The 17,263-nt window shown below is 34.6% G+C and overlaps 1 protein-coding gene across 1 annotated transcript; it reads left to right on the plus strand.

The window, feature by feature from the left end:
• The first annotated feature begins 7,696 nt into the window (after nucleotides 1–7,696).
• On the plus strand, nucleotides 7,697–9,124 carry LOC131071994 (7-deoxyloganetin glucosyltransferase-like). The gene is made up of 2 exons (XM_059211632.1): nucleotides 7,697–8,087; nucleotides 8,241–9,124. The coding sequence occupies exons 1-2, from the start codon at nucleotides 7,697–7,699 to the stop codon at nucleotides 9,122–9,124; spliced, it is 1,275 nt and encodes a 424-aa protein (XP_059067615.1).
• The last annotated feature ends 8,139 nt before the right edge of the window (nucleotides 9,125–17,263 follow it).

A 17,263-nucleotide genomic window follows, 5' to 3' on the forward strand; every position in this document is an offset into this window, starting at 1 on the left:
CTTCAAGCATCGCGTACATTGGTGGGATGGCTAGAAGAAAAAGGGGAACTCAGTTTAAGAGGAGAATCCATCGAAAGTGAAGGATGTTGGGATCCTCATTTGCTCTCCTCTTGAGCTAGCTTTGGCTCTTACTGGCCAAACTATTAATGGTCGAGAAGTTGTTGGTATTCATGTCGTGAAGGTTGATCGTCATGATGTCTTGGTCGAAGTGTGGGAGGAAGACTATATGCCATTGGAGACCCAAGTTGAATCTGTTGTTGACTCCCAAGATGAGGAGGGTGCAGATTGGATTGAGGTAGTAAAGCAAGGACGCCTAGTAGTAATTGTGGCTTCGGAGAGCTCTGCAGATGGCATAGCCTTGGCAAAAATAGAGAGGCACTCCTGTGTTGCTGAGTACAACCTTTGCATAGATAATTTCATAGAAGACTACAAACCTATGGACTTAGATGAAGAAGTGCAAAGATGATTTTCTAGTTTGAAGGAAAAGCAGCCATTGACTACAATCTATTAAGACTCACCAACCTGATTGGATGGATGTGGATGATAGTATCAATTTTGATAATGAGGAGCCTTGCATGAAGGAGGTAAACAAATCATTGCAGATGGAGGAGAACACGCTGAATTCGTGGAAAAAAATTTCAAAGAATAATATTTCGAATAAGTTTTTTTATGCGAATAGGGAGGAGGCAATATTGACAACTGTTGTAAAGGAAGAGGCAGAGTATCCTCACCTTGGTAATGAGGAAATTGTTTTCCAAATAGAAGAAGTTCATCTTTTAAATTTTATTAAGTCTGATAGAATTTGAAGAAGGTTCATTCGAAGTTTTCTTGAACAGATTTTGGCAATATTAAAATCTTCACTGGGTCTGGTTCTAATGTAAGATCGAACATGGAAGCAAGGATGCCAATGCATGGCTATACCGGTTGGCCTTCATGAAGGAGATTGTTGGGTATATGAAGCCCAACAGTCACATGATTGTTCAACTTCTCCAAACTCTTCATTTTGTATCTGATATGTTTATATAAATGGCTAAGTGCAACCCATACTGTATGTATTGTGTATTGGATATTTGGTTAATAAGATAATTCCCTATGTTTCTGGTGGACGTAGCCACTTAGTGGTGAACCATGTTAAACCTTGTGTTGTGTGTTTTCTTTTTTGGTGTTTTGTTTTTGATTCTCTGCTCGTTTTAATCTTTACAAGAAATGCCCCAAGTGTATATTTTTATACATTTTTCTAAATCGCAATGGTGGTTGAAGATTATGTAATATGTAATGGTATGGATTATGTAAGATATGTTGGATTATGAGAGCAATTGAGTCAACTTAGTGAGAGGATTGATATTGCCTTGTGCAGGGAAAGGCACCATCACTACATGCAGGCCATTCATTTTAATGCCCTCTAATTGCTTGGGATGAATTGAGTTGGGCCTTTGTCTGTATAAACGAGACTAAAGCTACACAAATTTCTTGTCAAAAATGTTCTACCAACGGTGTTCATGCACTCCGCTTGTATCAGAAACTTACGTGTAGAAATTTGCATCCACTTCTAAGTACTACTGTCTTGCAAGGGAAGGGATGGTGATACATCATTCGTTTGTATATGAACATTTTCTTTTCTTTTAGGGTTTTATCTGATTTCCTAGATTAATTGTTGCGGGACGAATAGTGCTTGTGGCCTCATGTTGCTGGGGGTTCTTATCGTAGTCATAGGAATTGATATTTTGGGCTTTGTTTGTTGAAGGGTTTTATTAGTATTTTCTGCCAGGTAGAATGTTAATGTATTCCTTTAATTTAATTATTTTTCACAACATCTATCAATAAGAGAAAATAATAATTAAAATCTTTTGTCTTTTTGTGTAAAGTTTTTATTCTTTTATATTTTTTAAATTCTTACAAATTTGTTTTATCTTAAATTCTATTGGAAAATAGTAGTGTACACTCATATTACGCTGATGTCATCTGTCAATAGGTTAGTCCATTCTTTTATGCATTTCCATATTACTATTGAAATTATACTTAGATGTGGACAATAGTGCAATTGTTGTCAAATAGTACTTAATAATTTGCATTGGATGTCGTGGAAAATTTATACTCAAGCACATGGGAGGAGAGGTGTTTTTTTTCTATTCCAATTACATTTGAGTAGATAGAATATACATGACAATATTAGTTGTAATCTTTCTTTTTTTGACTATTTGTACAAATAATGTCAAGTTGCTGATGCACATGGGGAGGAGAAATATTTTTGTATATTCCAATTAAATTTGAGTTGATAGAATAGACATGACAATATTCGTTGTGATCTATACGTTTGACTATTTGTACAAATAATGACAATTAATTATCGATTTCAAATGAAAAATGAAAAAGAAATTTTCTTGTCGAATTATAAGATTCTTTTAATATACTTTATGCAGCTATTTAAATCACTTTCGATGCATTATTATGACCGTCCATGCAACTATTTAAGTCACTTTTGTTGTGATAGTTGATACAATTATTTAAATTCTCTGTATTATTATAAACAGTACATCTTTTCTTAAACAAAGCTATATGAATAAATCAATTCAGACCATTTGTTTCCTCTGCAGTAAGAAGGTGAGCAGCCACAACCCTTAATTTTATCTTCTTATATTTCTTTTTGGGATAAACATTCAGGTTAACCCTAATGCTCTTTTACTTTTCTTTTCATATATTTAATAATTCAGGATTGATTTTCATAGGAGCTGAATTTAATGTTTAAAAACAAATTAAAAATAAATTCCATCCATTTCTTTTATCAGTCGGATCAGAATTGATCCATTAGCGTTTTGTAGAGCCCTGAGGTTTTGGTCATTATATCCATCTCAAATTTTGATTGCATGTTGTAAAAAAGGATAAATAAAATGAGCTTTTAGATGCTTAATTCTATAAGTTTGTGGGATCTACGTAAAACTTAATGAAAGGAAATGACAAAACTCTGGTGCCCAATGCTACATGGTTTCTGAACATGAAGCATATTTCTTATGCTTCCATTGGACATGTATTTATAGATTAGCAGGTTGGAAACTGGCAAAGAGATACCAGCCCAGAGCTTAACAATGTTCTTGTGCTGAATTATGTATAAAGTCTCAATTTCTGCTTTTCATCCACTATCAAACTCAGAGTTCCCTGTCTTTGTGATGCCAGGAAGCCTCTTAACAACAACTGTCTCAAGTTTACATGAATGGCTGAGTTTGACCCCGACGATGGCCATAGCTTTACTTTTTCGTTTCCCCAGCATATTGTTGTTGGCTTGTCTGTTGGAGACACAAATTCTGAACTCCCATAGAGCTGAACGACCTTGGGAGTTCTTTTCTTTTCTTTTCTTTGCTTTGCAAATTAACTCATCCATTTTCAAGCCTTGAATTCTCTTTCTTAATCCAACTCGACTTTTAAGTCTGTTGTCATCTCCAACGAGTAGTCCACTGGGGCAGCATAATCAGAGCCATATAAAACCTTAGCTGTTTTCCTCATATCCAAGCTATATTTTCGTGAGTTCACTTATACTTATGGCCACATCTTTTGTTCTACTATAGCCTACCCATCTTTTGTTCCTTTTCATATACTCTGAAGCTATTCAGAGTTACTGCTCTATAAAACGTCTTTAGGAAAGAGAATATTAAAAGGTGTGAAAAAAAGGTATACTATGTATCTATACATGTTAAGGAAGATAGTAGGGATAGAGGTGGAGGGGGAAGAAAAAAAATTAAAAAAATCTATTAATACTTATCTCATTAATTAAACACTGATAATTTATTCTTAATAATTTTCTTAAACAAATGTAGTAGGGTCATTAAGAATAATAAACAATATTTGAATATATTTATCATCTACTTGATTGATAGATGCACATTATGTAAATATATAGTTTAAATAAATATATAGTTTTCCATTTGTGAGGTAACTACTGTTTTATTTTATTACTTTTGTGCATCTAATATAAAGTATTAAAGTCGTTAATATTGGTCTTTTCTACTATTTATCCTTTCAATTTCTTGAGACTTGAAAAAATTTAATATTACAAATATATGTTGTATTTGTTCATATATATTTCTAAGATTTTAGTTATATGAAATGTCAATTTTATCAATTTTTTATTGAATAATATCTTTTTTTTATTCTCATTATATATGATTTACCATATTCAATGATGAAAAGTTATTATCAATCTATTCTTTATTGGAAAAATAAAAATAATAATTTACTTCAATACTAAATATTATCAACAAATTTTCTACCCAAGGGAACCTTAGAAAGTCTATGGAGCAAGCCAAGTATGAGTTGGAAGATTTGAAGAAGTTGTCTCAAAATATGGACCAAATTGAAGAAGAAGTTGTTGAAGCCTTGAAAGATCTTTGCTAAGTTTTTGTTATTATGTGTTTAAGGTCTATTGTGCTTGCAGCCTATTTTTTTTTAATTATTGTTGCTTGATTATGGGTTGGCTATGTGTATCTTGTTGGCATCTTTTTGTATTTAAGGTTTCAAACTCAGATTTTCCTTTAATCATTTGAAAACAAATTTTCAATGCAAAAACAAATTTTACCAACCCCTCCTTGACAATCTTGAAAAACCAGTATATTCCAATACAAAGGTAAATTATACCAACCCTTTTTCACAATCTTGAAAATCCAACATAATAATAAGCATTAAAACAAATTACATAAAAATCTCTCCCAACCAACTCTTAATTTTAAATATATTAATATATAATTATACTATTTAAATATTTGTATTTCTATATTTTATATAAAAATGATTGTTAATGATTTTTATTAATCTATGCAAACTCTTTAATCTTGAGATAGTGAGATAAATAATATTTTTAATCATATATGATTTTATCAAATAAATAAATAAATAAAATTTAATTAAGTAAAAATTACTTTCATAATGAAGACAATTTCTATTCACAATCGTTCACCCTCTGATGTAACTCAATCATATGATCCACATTTCTCAATGCCCTTTTTGATTTGAACTGATAGTTATCTCACCTGCCAGTCTTATGAGGGAAGAGTGAGTTGTACGTTCCTTTCTGACAACACATTTACTGATAATTGATTGTTTTGTTGACTTTTTTTCTAGATGACAGTAGGGGAGAGGAACCAGTAGTTGTGCACCCTAACTTCGCGCTTCTCAAAATATTATGTGGAAATTTCAAATCACTCCAAATTTTTTACAGCAGCTTACTTGGCAAGTCCCCTTCTTATAACTAAGGTTTTAGGGCCACATCATCAAATATGATGCCACATCAACATGCTTTTTGTCAAGGTGTCCAAAACAACCAAAAAAAAAATAGTGAGATCAATAGGTGTGTAAAAGGGCCCCAATACTTGTGCAGCTGATTTGGCATCACCTAATTGGTTACTTTTCATAACAAATGGTATATTTCATTCAATTATTGGTACTTATCATACAACTATTGGTGCAATGTTGTACAAAAGTGCAATGTTGTACAAAAGTTGGACATTAAATCAACAAGTATGGGATATTAAATCAACAACTTCTATCACAAGAATTGGAACGCGCTCAACTATTGGGTCTTTTGTCATATAAAATGTATGCGAATAAATTTGAAAAATAATTATGGTGATATTGAACTTTGACATTATAAAGTGTAATAAAGTTACACAACATTAACTGAAGTGATGGCACCACTAGATATTAATATTACATATTCTATCTAAATTCAAATTTCCCCAGAGAGGCTCATAACTATAAATGTATGGGTGCACTAGTCCAAGCACTGAATTTCCTTCCCAATCATTGCTGTTTTTTGAATCTATGAAACTTTAATGGTTTTTATTCAAAATTTATAGTGAGAATTTAGTAGTTAGCATGTTTGAATAGTTTCTATAATATTTATTGGTTTAATGTTCAATATTTTTAATAGAATAAAACTAGTAATTTTGATTTTAATATTGTTAACATTGATTGTAAGTGTTTATAGTTAAATGTAATATATTTTTCTGATATAAAAAGTAACAAATCATGTAATGTAATGTCTTATCAACTCCCCAATAAAATATGACTTAATACACAATTATTATTGTTTAGTGAACAATGGGTCGTCTATATTTTTGGGAGAGTCATCTTTCTTAATATCATTTAAGAGATTGAATTTCTAATCAACTACAATGCTCCATGTAATCAATGGAAGTTTTCTATGTGATGCACATTTTATCCATTATTTATTCATTGAATGAGTGATTGATTGTGTTCCAATTGTTTGTTTGCACATGGTCTAGTAAAATTGCAGCAAATGAAAAGCAATATTTTTGTACTTGGTATATTTAAATGTTTGATATGCCTCATGTAAGGGTAAATTAGAATCCAAATAGAGTTAAGTAGATATTTTTGAATAATGAATTATTTAATTAGTAAAAATAAATGATTAATTTTTTGTTGCTAACTTATATGCTGGTAGAAATTTTCACACAATATGTCAATAATAATTTTTTTCAGTAGTCTCTACTGGCTATTTTAAATTTTTAAATTGCTCTCTTTACAACTATTTCTTAATCAATTAATTAATGTCTATTTAACTAATTAATTAACCAATTTCCATCATCTTATTAATTAAATAATATTTATTTTTAATTAATAAATCCACTAATCACTCAATCTCATTTTTAACATAAAATAATTTAAGCATTACTCTTAAAAACTCATTTTAAGAAAATGAACTTAAAGATTTACTTTTCTAAGTTTTCTATTCCCTCTCAAAAAAATAAATTAAATATACATGTTTGTTTATTTTTCATCTATTTTAGTTTAGTGAGTTAAAATTTATCAATTTAATAATCTCTCACTTGTACACATTAACCTCACTCGATCTTTCATAAATCTTGCACATCCTCAAGTGTATATAATTATAACCCTTGTGCACAAGTCGGACCTTGATACCCTATTACATATAACAAAGGACTCATCTATGCCTTTTGATACTCAAAACTACCATTTTTCCATCTCTCTTCCATTTCTTCAAAAGAATTCTTCACCAAAGGACTCATCCATCCCTTATGATACTCCAAACTACCACTTTTCCATCTCACTCTCCCATTTCTTCAAAAGGATTCTTCACCATAGAATATTCTTTAATGTTGGGTTCCTATCCATCAACCAATCATGCGAAAGAACTTGTCTCTCATTTATCTTTCCAAGACTCCAAATCAATTTAAGTTTTTCATCTCTACATTTAATCCTAAATCTCTTATATTAGTAAAAAATATATAAATGGAATGCTGTTCTAGGCCATTCATGAATCTGGTCTTATATGGTCTTATGTTTTGGTGAAAACACTTCTGGACCACGAAATTGTCATCCTTTAATTGTTTTTGATAACATTCTTTTTGTTAAAGCTATGAGATTTCCACAATCCATTTTGCATTTCTAGTGTATTTTTTTCTGGATTCGATTGTGTGTATATTTTTCCATCAACGTTTCGAATCACACTCCGTGATTCATCATCAGGATGAAAAGAATTCTTTTTGTTTTTAGTGATGTTTGGTAACATTTATTTTCAATCCCAATATTGCACTATTTTCGTGTACACCATTTTCACCTAACATTCCACTATACCTAATACTTTTAAAAGTGTCTATATATGAGGGCAAGGCTTGTCTGATCTCAAACAATTAGAAAGATGAAGATGAATGGCCTGCACGCAGTGATGGTGCCTTTCCCTGTGCAAGGCACCATCAATCCTCTTATCAATTTGGCTCACCTCCTCTCTTCACGAGGGGTTTTCATCACCTTCGTCAACACGGAGTGGAGTCACAAGTGCATGGCCAAAGCCGCTCATAATGATGATAAACTCTCCACTTCCACATTTAAGTTTCTCACCATTCCAGATGGGTTGCCGCCAGATCGTGGCCGTCTCTCCAATTCTGCCGAGTATGCAACGGCAGTGCAAAACCTTGGCCCCGTCTTGGAGTATCATTTGCTCCGCAGCTTATCTGACGAAACTCCTCCGTACACTTGCATTATAACAGAAACTTTTATGTCTTGCACTATGAAGTGGCCAACAGGATGGGATTGCCCCGAGTCATCTTTTGGACAATGTGCGCCGCCTCTTCCATTGCTTAGTGCAACGCCAACCTTCTCCTCTCCAATGGACATATTCCTGTCAAAGGTACATACTCTATGGTAGGAATCCTCAAGTTTATTTTGATTGCTCAAAAATGTTTGTAATAACTGAACGTTTATAATTTCAGTGGAGGAATCGAAGAGGGCAGACAAAGTGATTACTTGTTTGCCAGGGAATCTTCCGCCTTTGTTGCCGACCGATCTACTTTCCTTTTATCGCGCTACTGATACATCAGACGTTTTATTTCAGCACTGTCTCCGTGAGTCCCAATTTCAAAGTAAGGGAGATTATGTGCTGGTCAACACGTTCGATGAGCTGGAGGCTCCCGACACGGTAAGCGCCCTGTCCTGTAATGGCCGCCCTGCTTTGGCTGTAGGTCCTGTATTTCTTCCCAATTTCCTAGAAGGAAGAGATATAAACAGGTGGGCAAGTCTGTTGGAGCAGGACGAGAGCTGTCTTAAATGGCTTGATGCCCATCACCCAACTTCTGTGATATACGTTTCCTTCGGCAGCATCGCCGTCAAATCAAACGAGCAGCTGGAGGAGTTGGCAAGGGGGTTAGAGAAGAGCGAGCACCCCTTTCTGTGGGTTCTGAGAATGGATATTGCGGGAGGCACGCCTGCAACTCTGCCGGAGGGTTTTGAAGAGAGGACAAAAGATCGAGGACTTATTGTGAAATGGGCGCCTCAGGTGAGGGTTTTGAGTCACCCTTCGGTAGGAGGGTTTCTCACCCACTGCGGGTGGAACTCGTGTTTGGAAAGCATGAGCATGGGAATTCCAATGCTTGGATGGCCCTATTTCTGTGACCAGTTTCTTGATTGCCGCTTCTGCAAGGATGTGTGGAAGATTGGCATTGATTTGGAAGGCGTGGACGTTGATGAAAATGTGGTAGTTACGAGGGAGGAGATAGAGAAAGGCGTGAGGAGACTGATGGAGGGTCCAAAAGCGCGGGAGCTTAGAAAAAGAGGAATGGAGTTGAAGGAGGCTGCATTTAAAGCGGTTCCGCAGTGAGGTTCTTCTTTTACCAATTTGAACAGGTTTATTCATGATATGGCACAACTTTCCAAATCAGCTTCTGTTTAAAGGCATTCCGTCCCTCATCGATCACGAGGTATTAACGCCATCTCCGATTTTCTTCCATGGCCTTGATTTAACTTACCGTAAATAAAATAAGTTTATAAAACGCCTCCCTCTCGTGCTTGGCGCCTCGTTATTCATCTCTTATGTCAACTATTAAATAATCTATATTGGCGTGTTATCAGGTGAGGGTTTTGAGTCACCCTTCGGTAGGAGGGTTTCTCACCCACTGCGGGTGGAACTCGTGTTTGGAAAGCATGAGCATGGGAATTCCAATGCTTGGATGGCCCTATTTCTGTGATCAGTTTCTTGATTGCCGCTTCTGCAAGGATGTGTGGAAGATTGGCATTGATTTGGAAGGTGTGGACGTTGATGAAAATGTGGTAGTTACGAGGGAGGAGATAGAGAAAGGCGTGAGGAGACTGATGGAGGGTCCAAAAGCGTGGGAGCTTAGAAAAAGAGGAATGGAGTTGAAGGAGGCTTGTGATCCAAAACAAACTCCTAACTGAAGACAAATTTAGGCATATGGGATATGAGGGTCCTAGCAGATGTCCTCTTTGCGAGGTAGACGAGGAGGATGCCAATCATATACTCCTTAATTGCCCCTTTGCTCATCAATGTTGGATATGGTTCACCAATAAACTTGAATGGTCTGTAGCCTTCCCCCACACCATCTTAGGAATGCTCAAGGCCTGGCCTCTCCTTAGGCATGGTTGTCTCTTCGAAGATTTATGGATAGCCCTCCCATCATCCATAATGTGGGAACTATGGAAGGAGAGAAATAGACGTCTCTTTAAGAATGAAAAACTAGATGTCCTTAGAATCATCAATAAGAAAGAGTCAACTGTCATTGAGCTCGTGAACAACAGACTCACCTCAGGCTCAGTAAAAAATGCCTCTATATCTTATTGGGATGAAAAGATAAAAAAATGATGGATGGGCTTATCCTTCCCTCCCTTTGTAGGAGCGGGTCCTATTGCTAGCCTTCGAACAAGGGTGGCATGCAGATGGCAGCCCCCAGGTGAAGGGTGGGTGAAGCTAAACTTTGACAGGGCAGCCCGAGGCAACCCAGGGCAAGCCGGGATAGGATGTTGTTCATAACTGGGAAGGCAAAGAAATAGCAACCATGGCTTCTTCAGTCGGCATCAACACAAACAATTGGGCAGAACTGATGGCCTTGGTGGATGGTCTGCTCTTATGTAGGAAACTTGAAGTTAAATTCTTAGATATTGAAGGAGACTCGGCTATAATTGTCAATGCCCTAAGGAAAGGGAGCATGCCTAATTAGAAACTTAATACCTTGTTGTCAAAGGCTCTAGACTTATGCAAAGGTTTTGATAGGTATACAGTTAATCATATCTATAGGGAAGGTAATAAAAGGGTGGATGAGCTAGCCAACATGGGAGCTGATGGCATCAAGCTCCTTTTTGTGCCATCCTAAGGCCACGTCCTCTTCTTTGCCCCAGTATCCATCTTCAAGTCTTCCCTCCCATTATGTTTCTCTTGCCTGGATCCAAACTACCTCGGATCAGCCCCCCAATTCTAACCTTCCCCTGAACCCTGCAGTTCATTGACATTTAGACATATATTCATTTAAAGTATTTTCATATTCTTGTTCTCCCACACTTCAGCTTAGGTAGCTAGGCTTAACCCCTTGATTTGTATTATCCTTTATTCTTCTTAGTCTCTCCCATCTTTCCTCTCCATCCAGTTAGTCCCCCCACCTTCAAGATCATGAAGAGACCCCTCTTATAACACCCCTATATTCATATTTGGTAATTGTCATCTATATCCACCTCGAGTTAGCCTTCCATCCTCTTATTCAGTCATACTATCGGCATATATATACACATTTATATCTATATATACAAACAAAATCTCCCACTCCTGCAATCTAGAACCTTTGTAGAACTATCTGGGACAGAGTAGCTCTCCCATCCCCGATGCTCATATTATTATTCTCTTGTCAAATAATTATTAATCTTACATATATATTTATAAACATATATATATACATATATATATATATATATATGGATATATATATATGTATATATATATATATAGATATACATATATATATATATATATAGATATACATACATATATATAGATATACATATATATATACATATTTACATATATATATTTATTTAGATATAGATATCTATATATACATATACTCACATGTATATATATATATCTGGGCAGGTTCCGATCCTTGTAGGCACACCTTCAGATTGAGAATCATTTTCTATTTGCTCAAATCCTTTTATTCGCTCTATTCATATTTATTTATTCTCAGAGCCATTGTTTAATATTGAATATATTTTTCTAGGAATATCTCCTCTTACCTCTCACCCTCATTCAGATAGGTTTTAAAGATTCATACAGATACTTTGTGATTTTCTCATATTCATATACACCTTTTCATTCTCACTAATATATATTCTAAGTATTTATTTTATTTCTAACTCTCTCTTATTTTATATATATATATATATATATATCTCACATAATCACTTTTATATATATTTATTTATACATATAGCTAGATATATTCTATTCATTTGTTCTATTTTATTTGGCTTAGACAGAGATGTTTTAGCATTTATATGGATATTTTATCAGGCCTCATTTCTCCTACCGACTTGGCTACACCTAATTGTAGCTTTATATAGTCCCGCTGCTCTGTCTAGATAAGCTTTAGGACTAGCAGGAGGCAAAATCATACATTAATAAGCTCAGGTATACAAACATGTTTTCATATTTATCTAAGTATATGCGGCATGGATATATAGCTAATATTATTGATGTAGATATGGCCTTCCTCTAGGACTAAAGCTTACCTAGCTATCTACTTCTATATTTTTCATCTTTCGAGCCCCTATATTTGGTGAGCCTTGGCTGTTGTATGAGATATAATTTCCGGACATCACACATCAGCTTCCTTTCTCGATCAAGGCCTTTTGACGGCTCTTTGCAAAGTCGAGTTAATGTCCCCGCAGTGATGGGACAGTTGAGGTACCCTTCACCTGATGGCTTTAGGCGTTGGTAATAATGATCTTGCCCCTTGAAGATTGCACTCCATGCTTCGTACTCACTCATTTAGAAGTTGCTCACTATGTAGCTTTAAGAGTGCGAGTCCTATTTTAGAATGCTAAGCTGGTCTTCTCTAGCAATTTTTTGTCAAGCTATAATGGATATGACTCTCAAGCTTTTAGGGTTGAAATGCCAAATGGCCTTTATTGGTGAGATTAAGGACAAGAGGCTGAGAGGTATTCTTGTCCAACAGAACCCTTTGATCTCTAGAGCAGTAATGAAATTTCTAGGGAAGGATTTCATTATGAATGAGGACCAAACCAGAGCAAACTCAGACATTGCAGCAATGTTTTTAGCCCTCGCAATGCATTTTGAGAAGGATAGGGACACTGTGGTGAAATTATGCAAGAAGGTCTTCATTAAAGACATCCTCGGTGACTTAGAATGGGTGATGGTCAATATAGATGAGGAACTCACAGCTCCCAAACCTCGGAACTATGATATCCTTATCAGGAAGAATATCCCAATTCCTCGCTCCCCTATTCTGGTAATTGAAGACCCGGTGGCCTTTGAAGCTCTTCGTTCTGTTAGAAGTAGGAATCGCCTATTTCTCTCATGGTTTCTCCAAGTTAAGAAACCCCCACGTGAGAAATGGTTGCTGAACTATTTGGAGGCGGAGAATATTATGATCATCCCTGGTCAGGTGCCTCTCCCTGGTTCCCCTGTTGTCCTTTCAGCAGCTTCACCAGGGAGTTCCATTTCCTTGCCCCCCCACAGGCCAAGCAAGAAAGGTTGAAGGCCCTTCGGGATGGTAAGCTTAGAGGGTACGATTATGTTATCAGAGATAAACCTATTTTGTTTTCAGCAGTAATAGAATACTTTGAAGTAATATATTTACTAGCTTATAATTCTCTTGAATAGGATTGCCTCATAAATGATCTATTAATACTTTTTCGATGGACTTGAGGTGGTATTGCCTCTTTGTTGTTTTTGATTCATATATTTTTTGAACAAATAAAGACATGCAGCCATATATCCATAAGTAATATATAGATATGTGTATATGATTATATAAATGCAAATTGTGGATATTTCAATCTCTATTTTTTTCTGAAGAAGCTTGCTTACTCGAGGCTTTCTTAGTCATTCATTACCTATTATGAAAAGTAGCGTAAGCTTTGCCTGAAGGGCTTAAGCTTCCTATGAAAAGTAAATATCCATGCACCTGCATTTAAGGATATTTTTGAAACATCTCATGTCTGATATTCAGAAGTTTCAAGCACAATTACTGCGGGAAGTTTCAACTTAGCTTTGAGGCTTCGTTATACGGGTTTGCTCTAGTACATCTCCTTCTATGTATTAGTGGTCTCAGTCACCGTCAGACAACCCAAGCCCTTCATGAGTGCAATTTTGTTCTATATATATATTTATTTAGATATATATATATATATATATATATATATATATATATATATATATATATATATATATATGTGTATATGTATATGTATATGTATATATGTATATATGTATATCTGTATATGTATATATGTATATATGTACATATATACATATACATATATATATATACATATATACATATATACATATACATATATGTATATATATATATATATATATATATATATATATATATATACATATGTATTTCTATTATCTGTTATCTTTTAAGAATATTTATAGACATTTACCTCTATAATTATATTTACTTAAAGTTAGGTAATTTTGTTCATATATATTTTTTCCTTGCTCCTGCCTTCCTCTAAATATACAGTCTCAGATGCATATTTCAATCCTCTCCCCCCTCTCAATCTTATTTTTTGACCTTTAGTTTTAATAGGGTATAATGATGCTGGGTTGCTTTACCCTTGAGGCTCTGTTTAAGAGGGTCTTTTCTTAGCTTCTTTCCTTTCCTTGTGTTTGTTTGGTCTAAGGTTTTTAGAATATCTATATTTACATAAATTCCTATATATATTTATATAAATATATACATATTCATATCCACTTATACAGATATATATAAGTTACACATATATGTATATATATATATATATATAAATTTGTATTTATTCTTATATATGTATATGTATATATATGTACACACACACACACACACACACACACACACACACACACACACACACACACACACACACATATATATATATATATATATATATATATTCCTTCTTAGCTTTTATTTTCTCTTTTACTCTTGGAAATATTTTCAATCTTGCATCCTTTTAGAGTTCCATATGATTTATTGGTCCCTTTCTCTAGCATTATCTAGCAGTCTCTAGCTCTTGAGTTCTTACCTATAAAGTATTGCAGCCCCTTGCATCCTCTTTACAGTAGTATTTAAAGAACTCACCTCACCTATACACACTGATCTACCCCCATCTTCAGAGGGTATTAATCATATATTGAATCCTGGAAATCAGCCATCATCATCAGGGATAGCATCTGGGTACATAAACAAGAGGTGGTAGACAGATGAATCATAACTTTGGGTTGCCAAATCATGGCTTAGGAATGATATATTGACTTAAAACTTAGGTAAGTGAGGCCACGCTCTTAGAAACACTGGTTAAATATATATATATACTCATACATATATACTGAGGTATATAGATATATATATACAAATATATATATATATACTCATACATATATATATATATATATTTACATATATTTATAGATTCATTTATATTAATATGGGTATATATACATATATATATACCAAGATATAGATATATTCAGATATATAATCACATATATTGAACATCACAGAAATTTTGAAACTAACAGTTATAATATTTATATGACAAACATATCAAATTTAATTTATATATATACTTTTGACTCATATATATATATACTTTAGGTATATATATATACAGATATACTTTATATATACTTTTATATTAGCATTCATATATATACATTTAGAAACATAGACTTATATATATATATATATATAAATTAATTCATACTTACAACCCGTAACCAATAATAATAATTAGTAATCATTTTCATATTTAAAGTCTACACTGTCAAATCTAAAACATACCTATAGAACATTTTATCTTAAACTTGAAATTAATTAAATTTTCATCAAGATTTGAGGAGCAGCTATGCCCTCAGGCTTATATGTCCCTCATCTCACGAAATAGAGGACAATTAGTAACTCAGGAGGCAGTGGCACTCATATCTAAACACAATAATTACATAATAATGAACCCCCAGATAGGTGTACTTGATCATCAAAGCATATAGGATCCCCAAGAAATCCTGATCATTATGACAAGTCAGGGCTTCGGTGTGTGGCGTACCTGTTTGATCATCTGCCAAAATTAATCACAGCTCCTCAATAGGATTTTCCTACATACAGTGCATTATTGAAGGATATTAACTATGTCTTAGCCAATTAGATTCATTCAAAGTGGGTTATGGCTCGCATGTATTTAGAAAGAATAAGCAAACTCAGTTCTTTCACATCAATAACTGATTCAGCTATTAACTAAGCTTCAGGTTAATTTTAAGATGCTCTGTAATCCATCAAAGAGCAAGAAATGAGGAAAACTAGTGATCGATACCTCGATCAAACTATGCAGTATGAAGAGGCAAATGGCTTTTGAAGGGGCTATTACCAGAGATTGCCTAAAGCATATCATGCGACTTCCCCATACCTTAGCGATTGATGCAGTTGAGAGCATCCTGTGCCCGAACTTCCTCACAAATTCAGACAGAACCAGGGCAAACTTAGATGTGGCCGCCATGTTTCTTGTTGTGATGGTTACATCATCCAAAAATCACGAGGATACAAGTGCTCTATGTAAAGAGGTCTTCATTGCCTCTATATTGGGTGATCTGGAGCGGGTTTTAGTCAACATTAACAACGAATGGACTATCCCTCGGCCACAGCACTATGATATTCTCATTCGAAACAACATGCCAGTTCCTAGATTCCATATCATCTCCATGGATGGTGAGTCCTTCACCAGGGAGAGGATTGAGGCAATCAATAGAAATGTCAACTTTCTGCTCTACTTGTTTCATGTGCGACACCCTCCAATATCCACTTGGTTCAAGGACTTCCTCAAGGCTGAAGGCCTGGTTCTGGACGATGAGAATGCTTCTACCTAGCCTTTAGGTTTGGAGTGAGTAGGCTCGGCCCTCGGTGTGTGCATGGGACCATTTTTGATAGCAAAATAGTGTTATTTTTGCAGGGGATAATCTTGTCACTAAATGTTAGGATTATACTGGTGACCCAAGTAGATTACTATATCTATTAAAACAAGGTTTAATCTTTAGTTAACAAAGATCGGGGTAAAGATAGTTACTAGTATCGAATTTAAAGACAAACTTAAGCGACCTATAGGACATTAAATTAGTTTGTTTTAACGGTTAATCCTTAAAAAGTTACGAAGACTAAATAGGCATGATGGAATATCTATTTATATAGACATATATTAGCATTCTGTTTTGGATACCTAGCAATTTGAATATATACTCTAGATATTTACAAGCACCTGGATGCATGCATTTACTAGTATTTATTCACATTGGGGGAAATCATTTTAGGATGGGTAATATTGGCTTATTTTAGAATACTAATCACTGGTTGAAGTACTCTAGTGCCATTTGCTAAAGATTTCTATATTTTGATATTCGTTTGTCATATCTTAATACTTTGGATTAAATGTGGCTAACATGCAAAATTTGGGGCCTGGACAGAGATTATATCCAACCTTGAATAATCATAGACTCCGTCATCCTCTTTGCTATAAATTTATAGGGAAGGGGAGGTTGGAATGACCGAATCTCATTTACCTACTCTTGTTATTGTATCCTGGATCTCATCCTTCACTAGGGATTGCATCCATGAGCATAAACAAGAGTTGGTAAACTGGAGATTCTTTGTTTGGATGGGTCATGGGTTGATCATGATTGGGCCTAAGATAAATGAATTTGGAAACCCAATTCAGTTTAAAGTTTTATACCTCT

Source organism: Cryptomeria japonica, chromosome 1 (assembly GCF_030272615.1).
Source record: "Cryptomeria japonica chromosome 1, Sugi_1.0, whole genome shotgun sequence".
Taxonomy (NCBI): domain Eukaryota; kingdom Viridiplantae; phylum Streptophyta; class Pinopsida; order Cupressales; family Cupressaceae; genus Cryptomeria; species Cryptomeria japonica.

Bases quoted from the DNA above. Each gene is read 5' to 3' on its own strand.
- LOC131071994 (XM_059211632.1), top strand. From the start codon at position 7,697: ATGGTGCCTTTCCCTGTGCAAGGCACCATCAATCCTCTTATCAATTTG. The intron at 8,088-8,240 runs GTGCGCCGCCTC...TTATAATTTCAG, and splicing joins CGAGTCATCTTTTGGACAAT to TGGAGGAATCGAAGAGGGCA.